Source organism: Eubalaena glacialis, chromosome 2 (genome assembly GCF_028564815.1).
Source record: "Eubalaena glacialis isolate mEubGla1 chromosome 2, mEubGla1.1.hap2.+ XY, whole genome shotgun sequence".
Taxonomy (NCBI): Eukaryota; Metazoa; Chordata; class Mammalia; order Artiodactyla; family Balaenidae; genus Eubalaena; species Eubalaena glacialis.
In genome coordinates, this window is record NC_083717.1 from 72,362,733 (window position 1) to 72,376,329 (window position 13,597).

Here is a 13,597-nt window from a genome sequence, read left to right on the forward strand (position 1 = left end):
GGATAAGTTACAAATCAAATTACCTAAGAATGTAATGTTTCAAAAAAACCCATAAAACAAGTAACAGAATCTCTTTCTCCATCTCTTGCCTTTCTCCATCTCTTGCCTTTCTCCATCTCTTGCCTTTCTCCTTCCCGCCCCTCTCTAGGAGCGCACTTCCCAGACCTCGGCGCGTGACTGTCTGCTCACCTCTGCCGCAGAGTTCATCTGGCCACAAAGCTTCAACACTCACCTCTATACCAATGACTCTCAAATCCAAATCTAAACTCCAGATTTTTCTCATGACCACTTTTATTCAGCTGTCTCCAGGTTCCAGCAGGAATTTTCTACTGGCTGCCCTCTTGTCTCTTCTAACTCACTGTGTCCTAAACCTGCTCTCCGTACTCTCCCTACTGCCCCTCAGTCTCCAATCGCCCCTTCTCTCACAGGAATACAACTTCCATTTTTTTCTTGGCACATGAGCTCCTGGAATAAAAAAAAATTTGAGTGTGCCCAACTTTTGACAAATTCCCTTAAAGGGAAAGAGTGGTCCTTCTTATTCACCCCTTCCTTCTGCCTTCCAGCTAGAATGAGGACGAAACGGTGGTGCGCCAGCACCATTGCAGATGACGTGGATAAGAGTCTCACCCAGGGCTGGTGGGACAGAAAGCCAGAGGAGCCCAGTGATTGTGTGAAACAAACCTAGATGGATAACCTCCAACTTTTACGTGAGAAGATAAACCACGGACGTTTAAGTCACCGTTAGTTTTGGTCTTCTATGCATGCAGGTAAACTTACACACCTCCTCAACTTCAATGACTGTATGTGTCGATACAGCTACCATACTCGTGGATACCTGGTTGATATCACAGAGAATCTCACTATCTTCTTTCTCAACCCCTTTTATCCAGTAGGTCCCTGAGATACAAATCATATTTTTTACTTCCTAGTACCTGAACCCTCATCCTATGTTTGAGGAACCCCACCTTAAGAGTCAAAGCCTGCCTCCTACTGTGGAAGCTGAAAAGGCCAGGTACTTGCTCTCTCAGCCCCCACCCACTCCCCCTTGAAGCCAGGACTCAGGTGCATGGCCTGGGTATGCCTATTTGAAGCTGGAACAGTGCCAGATTGTTTCTGGTGGCAAAGAGCACAGTCAGGAGTGCAGGGGCAGTAGTAACAGCAGCATCCACCCAGCACCCAACTCCAGCAGTGCTGGCAATGGGAACTGCGGTGCAGCATGGACGGCGGTCCTAATGGGACACCCTTATGGATGCCTAGACTCCAGACCTGATTTTCCCCCCATCCAGTAATGGTAAGCTCACCAACAGACTTTCAGTAAATTCCTTTTCTGCCTAAAATGGCCAGCGGCAATTTCTATAATTCGTAACTAAACCCTAAATGACACTAATGCATCAAGTACTACTAATTCTTCCCTTAACTTTTGTGCACATGTATTTTTTCCTCTTCATTTCACGGCTGTTCCCTCTAACCAATTTCTATAAAGTGAAAAGCCTCCTTGAATGCAGGCACGTTCCAGCTCATCCTGTATGCTGCTACCAAAGTAAACTCTTAAAACACCACTTCTAGTGATATCATTCCATCCCTGCTCCAATGCCTGGCTTCACTGCGTACTCCACACTACACACTATTCTAACACGGCCTATCCTATTCTCCCTCAGGCATCTAGGCAGAACACTGTCAGATTATAAGACGGCTTTTCAGAATGTGTGGGGATGGGGTGTGTGGGAGCAGAGATGGGCAGGCAGGGAAAACACTACATTAAAATACATACAGATGATAAATCTTAGCCCTATTTCAGTAATGTTAAGATACCCCTTACGGTCATGATAATATGATACATCTTTCTGAACCCCAAAGAGAACATGGCTGCACTGAATTTGAATATATATTGGTTTGGCTCTCAATAATCACTTGTCAATTTTTTTCCCCTTCCATATCAACTAAAAATTGACTGTATCGCTCCATAATTAATTTGATAACTACAAATTAAATTAATTATCCAAGACAGGTTTACCTAACCCTATCAGACAAATCAATTCACAAAGACTAATGATATTCATGCCGGTCTATACCTAGAACTGTATTTCCTTCATAGATGTCAATTTTAGAATGCCCAAATCCACAGACTCAACAAGCAGAGCGCTACATTTGTCCTGCCTACTAGGTAAATAGAAATAAAAGGATTCCAACAATTATTAAGATTGCTAGCTAGATACTTAAACACAATTGAGAGTTGTTTTGGTGGTTTTTTAATTTTTTTAATGCACGTGCCTATTAACTCAAATAATGCAATGGAAATCACCAGTAAGAGTCATTTGTTCTGTAGCTCAAAGCCAGAAAGGACATATTCTTAGACTCACACGTTGTTGTCCCCCTGGCTCCTGGTGTGGTACGTTCGCCTTCCTGCTGTCTTCCCATTCCTTAACTCCACAGCAGGCAGTTCTTTGAAATAACAGCAAAACTGCTCAATGTTACTATTTTAAAAGGAAGGGAAAAAAATTATTAGTTTTTAAATGTACGGAGAAGTAAAGAAAGCACTATGAGACCTATACAGTATATGGATTTTGAAAATGTGATATTTCAATTTCTCATTAAAATGGTACTCAATGCAATCTCTTAACATTGCATTTCTTCATTAAGCTTCCTCATTTACTCCAAGAAAACAATATAAGGGGGACTTCCCTGGTGGCACAGTGAGTAAGACTCTGCACTCCCAATGCAGGGGGCCCGGGTTCAATCCCTGGTCAGGGAACTAGATCCCACATGCATGCTGCAACTAAGAGTTTGCATGCCACAACTTAGGAGCCCTGGAGCCACAACTAAGGAGCCCGCCTGCCGCAGCTAAGACCCAGCGCAACCAAATAAATAAATAAATATTTTTAAAAAAGAGAATGTAAGTAGACGACTTCGCAAAAATAAACAAAGGCCTTAAAGCAAAATCTCTGTTCTAGAAATCCTCAATTCCCCCTTCCCATCTATAGACTGTCACCATTTCTTTCTTTTCAGGGTCTTTGTTCCCAAGTGTTCAATAATTTCCTCAAATAAAAGCAAACCATGAAACCAACCATATTGTTTAAATACACTATACAGAGTAACAAGGAGAATTCAGTTGTGACTAGAATTTCTTCTTTGAGCAAGACTAGATAAGCTGAAAGCCAGTACCTTTAAAGAGAGATCACACATGGCTTCTGTTCCTTATTAGCAAGGTGGCCTTGGGAAAATAATTTACTGTGGTCTTTGATACCACATTAAAATCCAAAAGTATGCAACTTTCTAAATAATTTCTTCTGTATAACTTAGGTCAGGCTTGTTGTCTATTTTATTTTTCCTGCTCATCTTACTCTTTTTTTTTTTGGCCACGCGGCATGTAGGATCTTAGTTCCCTGACCAGGAATCGAACCTGAGCCCCCTGCAGTGGAAGCACAGAGTCTTAACCGCTGTACCGCCAGGGAAGTCCCTGCTCATCTTACCTTTTGAAGCTCTTCTAAACATCTGATCTTATGACCATACTTAAGACTCAACTAATGATTGAACTAAGTTATCTGAACAAGTTTCCTTATAGCCCAGGGGTCTGCAAACTATGGCCCACAGGACAAATCTGACCCTGGGCCAGTGAGCTTTTACATTTTTAAAGTGAGTTTTATATTTTTAAAGAGTTGTTTAAAAGGGAGAGGGGTGTTGAAGGGAGGAGAAGAATGTGTGAGAAGGCCTGGATGTGGCATGCAAAGATTAAAAATATTTATTTAATCTGGCCTTTTACAGAAGTTTGCTGGCCTGTGCTCAAGCCTATTCAAGAAGGAACAGGAACTAAATAATAACAGCTAACAGTTATTTACTGCTAGGCACTGTTCTAAGCACTTTATGTAAATTATATAACACCTTCCCGACTACCCCGCAAGGTAGACTACTATCCCCAACTTCACTGATGAGAAAACTAAGGCACAGGGAACTGAGGTAACTTGCCCCAAGTTACCAGGCTAGAGTTAGTGGCAGAGACAGGATCTGAACCCAGAGACTTTGCTCTTAACCATTCCACCAGAAACTAACATCAGATACTTAAGCTCTGACTGTAACAGTACCTGAGTGACTGAAGGATGGCGTTCATGAAACACGTGTTCCCCAAATTCCGAAGGCCTGTGGCACAAATGGCAGTGGTGCTTCCCTGTAAAACGGAACAAGAGGTGGCCTTCAGTAATACCAAGAGAAGGCCAACTGTTTCAACATCAAAGAACAAAGGCCTATATTTGAAACTCTAGCAACAAGCCAGTTCGGAATTGATACTTTTCAGTCCAACAAATATTTCAAATTCTCTTTCTACTCTCTGTAAACGTGTCTGGATATTTTTAGAAGGCTGTTTCTGATCCTAGGATTGTTCTAAATGGAAGCTTATGAGGAAGTCACCATTAATAAGTACTGTGGAGTACACAATGCAAAAACCAGGAAGATCCTTAAAAGAAATAAGTTTAAGACTTAATGCCGTCATAAGACTCTATTAAAGCTACTACAAATTGGGAAAAATATAAACATACCAAGTATTTCTGTCCCCCAGCTTTTAACTCTAAGCCATGCAAATGACCAATACATGTTTTCCTAGCAATGGAATATCAATCTGAAAAAACTACCTGAACTTCCCTTAAAGACTAAGGCTTCATTTTTTGATTAGCTGTACAAATGCACTGTGATGTCTGAATACTACACATGGTTAGTGAATCTACCCATCCAACCCAAAGTATCACTTTAGCTCTTTCTTCCACAAAATTGTAATACTTAATTGTGTGTCTAAACACAGCTAGCATGACAGCAGAGAGGTAGATGCAGGACAAAATTACTGGTATATTTTACAATATTTGGTCATCTTTAAACTTTGTTACTCCATTAATGGCCATACATCTGGTAAGAGATGGGTATCAGAATGAGGAAGCATATTCTTTTATGGTGAAATTGTATTAATGAAGTCCTAAGGAATAAAACTTACCAAAACTTCAGACCCAAAGCTTTTTTTTTTTTTATTTTTATTTTATTTATTTATTTTTTGGCTGTGTTGGGTCTTTGTTGCTACGTGCGGGCCTTCTCTAGTTGAGGTGCACAGGCTTCCCATTGCGGTGGCTTCTCTTGTTGCAGAGCTCGGGCTCTAGGCGCACGGGCTTCAGTAGTTGTGGCACACAGGCTCAGCAGTTGTGGCTCACGGGCTCTAGAGCGCAGGCTCAGTAGTTGTGGCACACGGGCTTAGTTGCTCCGCCGCATGTGGGATCTTCCCGAACCAGGGCTCGAACCCATGTCCCCTGCATTGGCAGGCGGATTCTTAACCACTGCACCACCAGGGAAGCCCCAGACCCATAGAATTCGCACTAGTGACCTTTAACAGAAGGAAGCAAGGATCTTTGGGATCCTATAGAGATGGAGTAATAAGGTACATGAGTAGGCGTTAAGAACAAATGCCTGCTGAGGCGGAGGAGCACGGTAGTCATCCTGACGGAAGGAAGGCTCTGACAGACTCGCTGGGGTATTTAGTCACGTCAAGAATCATTAGTACAAGTGGCAAACATTTTGTAAAATATTCCAAATCCAAGGCATACATTTATAAAAGTTTATAAAGGGCAACATTAATGTTAGAATTGTAATCAAACAGTGACTAGATCTCAACCAATTCTTATATTTGAATACATTTTAATTACTTACATTTACTTTTAGTAACTTGCTGTTCAGTGATGAGTTTTCCAAAAGTTTTCTTTTCCTATGCCTGTCAGCTGTGAAAGCTGAGCTATTAAAGCACAAACAGACAGTCAAAAAGACATTCATACATACACAGCACTGCACAGCAGGATAGAGTAAACATGGCTGTTCTAAGTGTCTAGGGTATGGAGCCCCGCCTGGCTGCTTAGCCAGGCCAGGAAGTGACCCGTTAGGCCACTGTGGCCCACAAGCATTTCAAGTAACTGAGGAGTTCCACTTCCCTTGGAAATCCCCACTGCTCCTCCAGCAGGGTGGCACTGGAGGCTGCCACCCCCAGGCGCTGCCCAGAAAAGCTGGCCAAGTGGATGTGGTCTGTTGGACAGGCCCTCTCCTCCACCGCTCTATCTACCTAATCAATGGTGAAGCTTCAAACAAGAGAACACCCACTACTCATAAAAAAGAAAAACGCTGGTCTGACATGATTATTCTGAGATTTAACATTAAGTCTCAAATACTATGCCACTTCTTTCTTAATTTTGATAAAGGTATCATGTTTTGTTAATATGTTGTAATAGATGACGATATAATCTGAGTTTGCAGAATGATAAATAAGTTATAGGCACATAGGCATATATCAATTCATTTGATTCAGCTATGCTACAAAGCATATTCTAAAACAAATCCTAATTAGCACATAAATTCTGAATTTAAATTATCTAAATGTTTCTCATTGAAAGAGATATTAAGTTTGAAATTTATTAGAAAATAATTCCTATCGTCAAAGGGTCACTTTAAAATTATTATGTATCAGGGGAACTAATCTAAAGGAAGTGAAAGTTACTGTTAAACAACATAGACTTTTTAAGTCTACCGACTCTTTCCCATCTTCCAAAAGTACCAGGCTAATCCAAAGAAAATACGTAATTATTTTTCTTTCCAGAATTTCCACATGAACTGTCTTTAGAGCATCAGATCTAGTGACAGTCAGCTGTTTCAAATCTAAAAATATTCTTAGGAAAAATGTCTTCAGAAATGTATGTCCCTCTCAGTGTACTGGTGACTACAAGGTAAGAAGAGATAATCCCATATGTACTACGATGTTAAGTTATTCCTTCACAAACTCTGTAGGTAAAGAAGTTCAGTCACGAGCACAGTGTATATACTGTGACAATGCCTAATAGTTAACTTTTAGTTTTAACCTATACAAAAAAAGCATTTAGCTTTTTAAAAATATGTTATCAAATTTTACCACCAGTGATTCTCAAAATGGCAGAATCCTTTAGATCCACGCTATTTAATATGGTAGCTGCTCACAACATGTGGCTAATAAATTTAAATTAATTAAACTTAAAAATGTAAAATTCAGTTCCTCGTCACACTAGCTAATTTTCAAGTGCTCAACAGTCACATGTGTCTAGTGGCAACCATACTGGACAGTGTAGATTAAATACAACGTTTCTGGTGCGCAGTGCTTCTCCAGAGGATACGCTAAACAGTCTAAAGTAAAACTCAAATGTAATCATAGTTCTTTCATTGTAGCTTCCATTACAGATTAAAGGCTATGTTTGAAAAAATAAAAATAAATTTAGGTAATGTTTATCGACATAGAAAAAGGATTGCAAGGTAGCTTTTTCAGTGGGACCAAGGAGAAGTGTAGACAAGGCAGTCTGTGACATCTTTTACCTGATGAAGAAATAAATGAAAATAAAAGATTCAATATCTGCATGAATGCATGCAGGTTCTTGAACGTCCGGTTTTCCCTTTGACTTAGTTCTGATGAATTTATTTGTCATTGAGATGATAGTCTTTTCTTAGAGAAAACTATAAATGGCAGGAAGAAATAATTTGGTAGCTACCTACTTCTATAACAAAGAGTCACGTTAGTAAGATCTTTACAATGACATCACCACACCAAAGAGTGATATTTACATAAATTACTGCAGGAATCTCCTACTTCACAGTTAATTGTGATTATTTCAGACCAAATTCAATATTCTAGATCTGTGTGTCTATACCTGTGTCCCTAACCCTAGATATGCTCCTGCTGCTTTGTTCAAATTAAAAGGGAGAAGGCGCTTTGAAAAAGTGAGGAGCCCCAAGATGACAAGCCAAAGCGCACTTAAACCCAGACTGTTCTAATTAGCTTAGATTTCAAAGAAATCAATTCTTCCCTTATCAGCTTATAGTCTATTTAGACAGAGACAGGCACAGAGACTTTGGTTAACCAAAGCTAGACAGTGTTTCACTCAAAGAACTTAGGTTATTCCCTCTCAGCACTCAATTTTAAAATACTCTGTTGGCTTCACATGTAAGTTTGCTAAAGGACTCCCACTTGTGGCATGTTCTCACAATACCATTTATACATCGACTGTCAAAATAAATAAGAAGTTGTAAAGCAATTATACTCCAATAAAGATTTTTAAAAAACAACAAAAAATAAATAAATTAGATGGCACCTGACGATTAGGGGTGATTTACACAAATTTCACCTGAGTCAGCGACCATTCCAGGGCCATGCTTCTATCCACTGCAGCTTCAAAGACACTGCTACTGGGGTTTCTGTTTACTGCTTGAATTTTGGGTCTAGTGAGTTTTATCTGACTAACCTATTTGGCTATAGCAAAAAATAATTCTCTTCACTTAAGCAGTTTAATTTCTTTATGATGACAAAGCATTTCACAGCTTCCTATACTTTCAAGTGATAAATACTGCCCCTAACAAAAAAATGAAAAGAAGAAACTAGGATCTTGTGCTATCACATAGATGCACGCTGAACAATAATATAATTAAACCTATTTTCCCTTGATACATAAATTTCAGAGTTTCTAAGAAGACCTCATAATACATTTGGATAAGGATTTTCTAATATCGAAGGTAACTCTATAATGATTTTGTCTCATTTTTTGCCCTTCCCTTGCACTACCAAAATTCCCCTTGCAAATAAACTGAGGAGCTTCTAAGTTGGTGGATAATAACTAAAAAACAGGCTCTGGAGCCCTTGGATATGGTTTATGACAAATATTAAACAAAATAAATGCTGAGCTATGATCACTGACTATGGGCATTTTCAGATACCCAACTCCAAAGTTTATTTTGTTCACATTTCAATCACACTAAAAACATGATGAAGTTATGGAACTCATACACAAAAATCCCACTCAGAAATGCTGAAAGACCCCTCAACCCCACTCCATCCCTTCTTTCCCCAGGCCTATAACTTACTTTTCCAAGTTCTGTAAGTGTTCTCTGACTTTCTGTACCAGTCCCAGCTTGGTGTCATTAATCACAAAATCATCACAGCGATAACTGCAAGGAAAATATTAATCAATGTGTGTAAAGAGCTTGAGGAAACCACAGTAATGAAATCACTAAAAGGCCTGGCTACTACCAAGATGATCACATGCCTCTGCAGGCAGTTACTGTCAGTGGTGAGTTTAAAGAGGACTTGGAGTCCACAATGGAATGCTTTTTAAGAGTCCTTTTAAAAAGCCACGTAGGCAATGAACACCAGTTTCTTTACACATTTTTATTCAAAAGCTCTTCAATTCCTCTTTCAAAAATGAAATACGCTACTACATGTTATATTCTTTTCAGTGGTGCATAATACATGGAAAATGAAATACAAAGCACCAATTCTGTTCATGTAGTGCGACGCCTAAATCTTTAATGTGATCCTTCCCAACTCAAATTAATGGGGAGTTTGCAGGGAGCAGAGATTTAAGAGAAAAGCAGGAAAAAAGTAATTAACCTGTAGGGATATTTGAATTAAAAAACTAAAAGCCATATATTTTACACATAATTTAATTTAAATAAACTGAATTCAGATGGTTGAGAAGAATGAATCTTTTCATTCCAAGGTGTTAGAAAACAAGTATAAAACAGTGGCTACATCTTTCAGGAAACCAATAACCGCTTTGAAGAAAGACATTTAAGATGTTCCTTAAAACTGATATTGTGTGTGTGTGTTTTAGCAAGTCAATAAGCAAATAATATAAGGAATCACACATAAAAAACTTTAACTTGTACATTAGCATTCAATTTTCTTCCTAGAATAAGGCCATTTTTAATAAAAACAACTTACAAGCTAGTACTAAAATATTCTTTTGAACTGCAGCTTTGTACAAAACCACTTATTATAACTACCAAAGAATAATGACAATAACATTGCCATTCTGAGCAAACAAAACTTTGAATGCATAGCAATTAGTAAAAATTAGGTCATCTCTAGCAGAATCCAAAAAACATTTCTTACATACCTGAAACCAGTCTATAAAAAAATTGTGAATAGGATGGGGGAAAGTAATTTTTTTAAAAAGAGATTACACACAAAAGCATGGCTTGTGTCTCTTATTCACAGAATTCAAAATGTAAGCGAGTGCTTTTGAAAACTTTAAGTAAAATATATATGTAATTATTTAACACGCCCCTCCGCATTAATTGACTGCCTATGTTGTCAATCAAGAGTCTCTAATGTATTCTCCAAGCTCCCGTGGTCAATCCCTAACGTTTCTATAAATAGCAAAAGCTACCTTTTACATCCTAGACCGTTTCTCTATGATCAAAGTACCAGCAACGGCAGGAAAATAATTCCTTATCAGTTTTATGACAAAGGCATAAAGGAATTAAATTAGTGAAAAGGTTTAATTCCTTGCTTCCTCTCAGCATAAATGTTAAGAGGGTAAGGTCTACTCTGCAAATTTGGGTTTAAGGCACTTGGTTCCTCCATGAACCTCAGGCATTCACTAAAGAATGAAATTGTATTGTTACTCTAAATTCCTGCTTACATTTTCATTCGATGTTTGCATAAATATATGCATGTATTTTGGTTAAAAGAATACCCAGTGTTCAAAACAAAAATAACTCCAAATGCTAGTGTTCATCTGGGGAATGAAGTCTAAAAGCAAATTCAGATCATCTTTCATGTATTTACATGCTGCTAGAATATCTCATTGAAAAGTAAACCCCTTAGCTTCTACAAAAAAATGGTTGCTTTGTTTAAAGAAACATTGTTTCAGATTATATGAAATAACTGATTTTTTTCTTATTAAAGTAATTCTTTTTGGTGTGACATGAATTCAGCATTTAACATTTGTTAAAGGAACATTTTCATATATTGAAATACAGATTCATTTACGGCCTTGCTCCATTCTGAACTAATCTGACTTAACTGGGTCTAGTTGCTTCATCTCTTTGAATGTTCATCATTAAAGTGAATAAGTTTCTCTAGACTCTAGAGCTGTCCTAATGTGACTAATGCAACTGGGGAAATGCATTTTAATCTTTTAAAATTTTAATTGACATAAAATTTTATTTAACTAAAGCAGTATAAAATATATTTCCATTAAATACTTTATGGTTTTGGTAAAACTATATTTCACTTTTATTATGACATCACATAAGATGTACTGCAGTGCACAGTGTGGGTGCACGTGTCATTTCTAGGATCACACATAAGCATATCACCAGTCTAGTGTATGTCAACAGGTTTCAGTTATTTTTCTATGCAATAATGAAGCGCTGTAATGTGCTTATTTGAATATTTTCTGCAGACAGCAGGAGTTACAGTGATACCTATGTAAATCATAATTGGTAGTTGAACTGAAATACTTATTTTAATAATTAATATAAATAAATTATTTTTCTGGGTTAAAAACTAACAATGAAAAACAATTTAACTTTCAAATGAAGTTTGGAACTTTTATAAAAAGATTACACACAAATGTGTAATTGACAACATAGGCACACTAATGAGGCAGAATCGAGTGGAAAAGGTGTATCACAAATTTTACAAATAATGGCAATTACGATTTAATACAGCAGAGCCAAATTAATAAGCTGTGTAAAAAAAGTCTTAAGATAATAAAGTAGACAATATTGAGTCATTTTCAGCAAATGCATAAAATTTAATAAGAAGTTGCTTCTCTACAGTCAAAAAATAATCAATGAAATTTGTCACAATCAATGAAATCAGAATGAAATGTATAACAAAGAAGTTTCTTAGTGATTTTAAGGATTTGAGCTTGTAATTCTGGCAAGCTTTAAAATAGCTTTAATTCTTGCTCAAGAAAGAAACCATTTTTAGATGGAGAGATGAAACATTAAATTATTATTTCAGTTAAGGGAGTTATGTTTTAGAATTTGAGATAAAGATCAAAAAGGATATTTTACAAAAAGTGAAAGATCTTCACTTGATCCACCAAGCAATTGTTAGTGAATAAAAGACCTTTCTAACATTATTAAAGATCAATTCATTCAACATTTGAAAATCGTAAGTACTTTTACTTTTAGCTTTAGATGAGTTTTACAAGACAAGAGACAATGGCCAATTAATACTTTGGGTACGTTTTGTTTCAAATGACTTCCAAATTGAAATGTCTTCATCTATTTGCAACCTTAAAAACAATCAACCGCATGTTGTAAATATTTTTTAATCTTTTACATCTGTCACTTTCGGCTAGACAGGAAAAAGTTTCTGTCAAGACAGACAAGGACCTGCTACGTGGGATCAAAAACCCGGATTTAATGGAATTATTTCCCTTATTTGATCCACTGCATATTAACATATTGAAAATATCCGTGCTCTAAAGTAGACTGTATCATGGATGCAGTTATTAAAATTGTTCAGTATACATGTGCAAATGCTCTGACTCATCACCAGTTTATGGAACTGTTAAAAGAAATAGAAGATAATGAACATAATGACTACATGTTCTTTGCCAACGTTCACTGCTTGAGTCATGGAAGAATTTTACAAAGGTTTACTGTACTGTTAACTCTAATTCAAGATTTTCTTGAAACAAAAGGAACACCTGCCAATATTGAACAAAGAGAAAACATCACAGCATGATTTACATTTTTTTCACCTATATCACAGTGCACATGAATGAGCTAAATTTAAAGATCCAAGGAGAGAGTAAAAGCTTGTTTGTGACCTAGCTAGACAGGTATGAGAATTTATGTTAAAATTTAAACTATTCCTAATACAAATCAATAATGATTTTACACATTTCAACACGAACAAGTATACAGAAGATTTTAAATACAATAGCATTATGTAAGTTGTCTGCAAAATCTACAAGAAAAATTGAAGAATGCTTTGTTGATATGGACAAATTTGGAGTTGATTTTCAGTTTATATAATGATCCTTTGAATTTGATGTTGATAATACTGAGTGGTTACAAGAGTTAGTGGATTTACTTAAATTATATACAGTTTTGAGACTGATATGCTTTTGCTTCGGACCCAATTATTCTAAAAAAGATGAGTCAGTCTTGTCAAAACAGATGCCAAGTATTAAAGAAAATGGGTTTTTTTGGTACTTTATTCATTTATTGGAAAATTTTTAAGAGTGTTTGGAATCTACATTTTTAACTGCAATTTTTATGACTAAATACAGATCAAGCATTTCTGACGAAAAGTTAGCATCTGAATGGAGATGTGCTGTACGTGTAAAATACATACTGGATTTTGAAGGTTTCATATTAAAAAAAGATGCAAACTATGTCTAATAATTCTATATGGATTACCATGTTGACATGATAATATTTTGGATAACTGAGTTAAATAAAATATACAGTTAAAATTAATCAACCTGTTTGTATTTGCTTTTTTAATGTGGCTACTAGAAAATTTTAAATTACATATGTGATGAATTATTTCTCTTGCACAGCACTGCTAGCCTAGAAAATATCTAAGATACTAGCTGTTCTACTATAATACTACCCAATATTATAAAGAGGTAATAAATATAACTTTAATGAACTATAAGAAATCAATTTTATTTTGGCTGAATTTGTTCTCACTGGCTTAAAAAATTTTAAGTTTTCACAATTGCCCTTATTGCCAAGAGTCAATTTTAGATCTTCTTACAGTCACTATGAAGGACATTTACTTCTAAGATTCTAACTTTTGTCCTGTCTGAAT

The 13,597-nt window shown here is 36.7% G+C and overlaps 1 protein-coding gene across 2 annotated transcripts in view; it reads right to left on the reverse strand.

Annotated features, from left to right (window-relative positions):
- Positions 1-13,597, reverse strand: part of USP3 (ubiquitin specific peptidase 3) — a 95,952-nt gene that overhangs the window by 43,715 nt on the left and 38,640 nt on the right. For both annotated transcript variants that reach the window (XM_061180216.1, XM_061180217.1), the window contains 4 exons: positions 8,896-8,979; positions 5,680-5,761; positions 4,080-4,162; positions 2,361-2,474 (listed from right to left, as the gene is read on the reverse strand). In XM_061180216.1, coding sequence (XP_061036199.1) covers positions 2,361-2,474; positions 4,080-4,162; positions 5,680-5,761; positions 8,896-8,979 — 363 coding nt within the window. The remainder of the gene's footprint in view (positions 1-2,360; positions 2,475-4,079; positions 4,163-5,679; positions 5,762-8,895; positions 8,980-13,597) is intronic.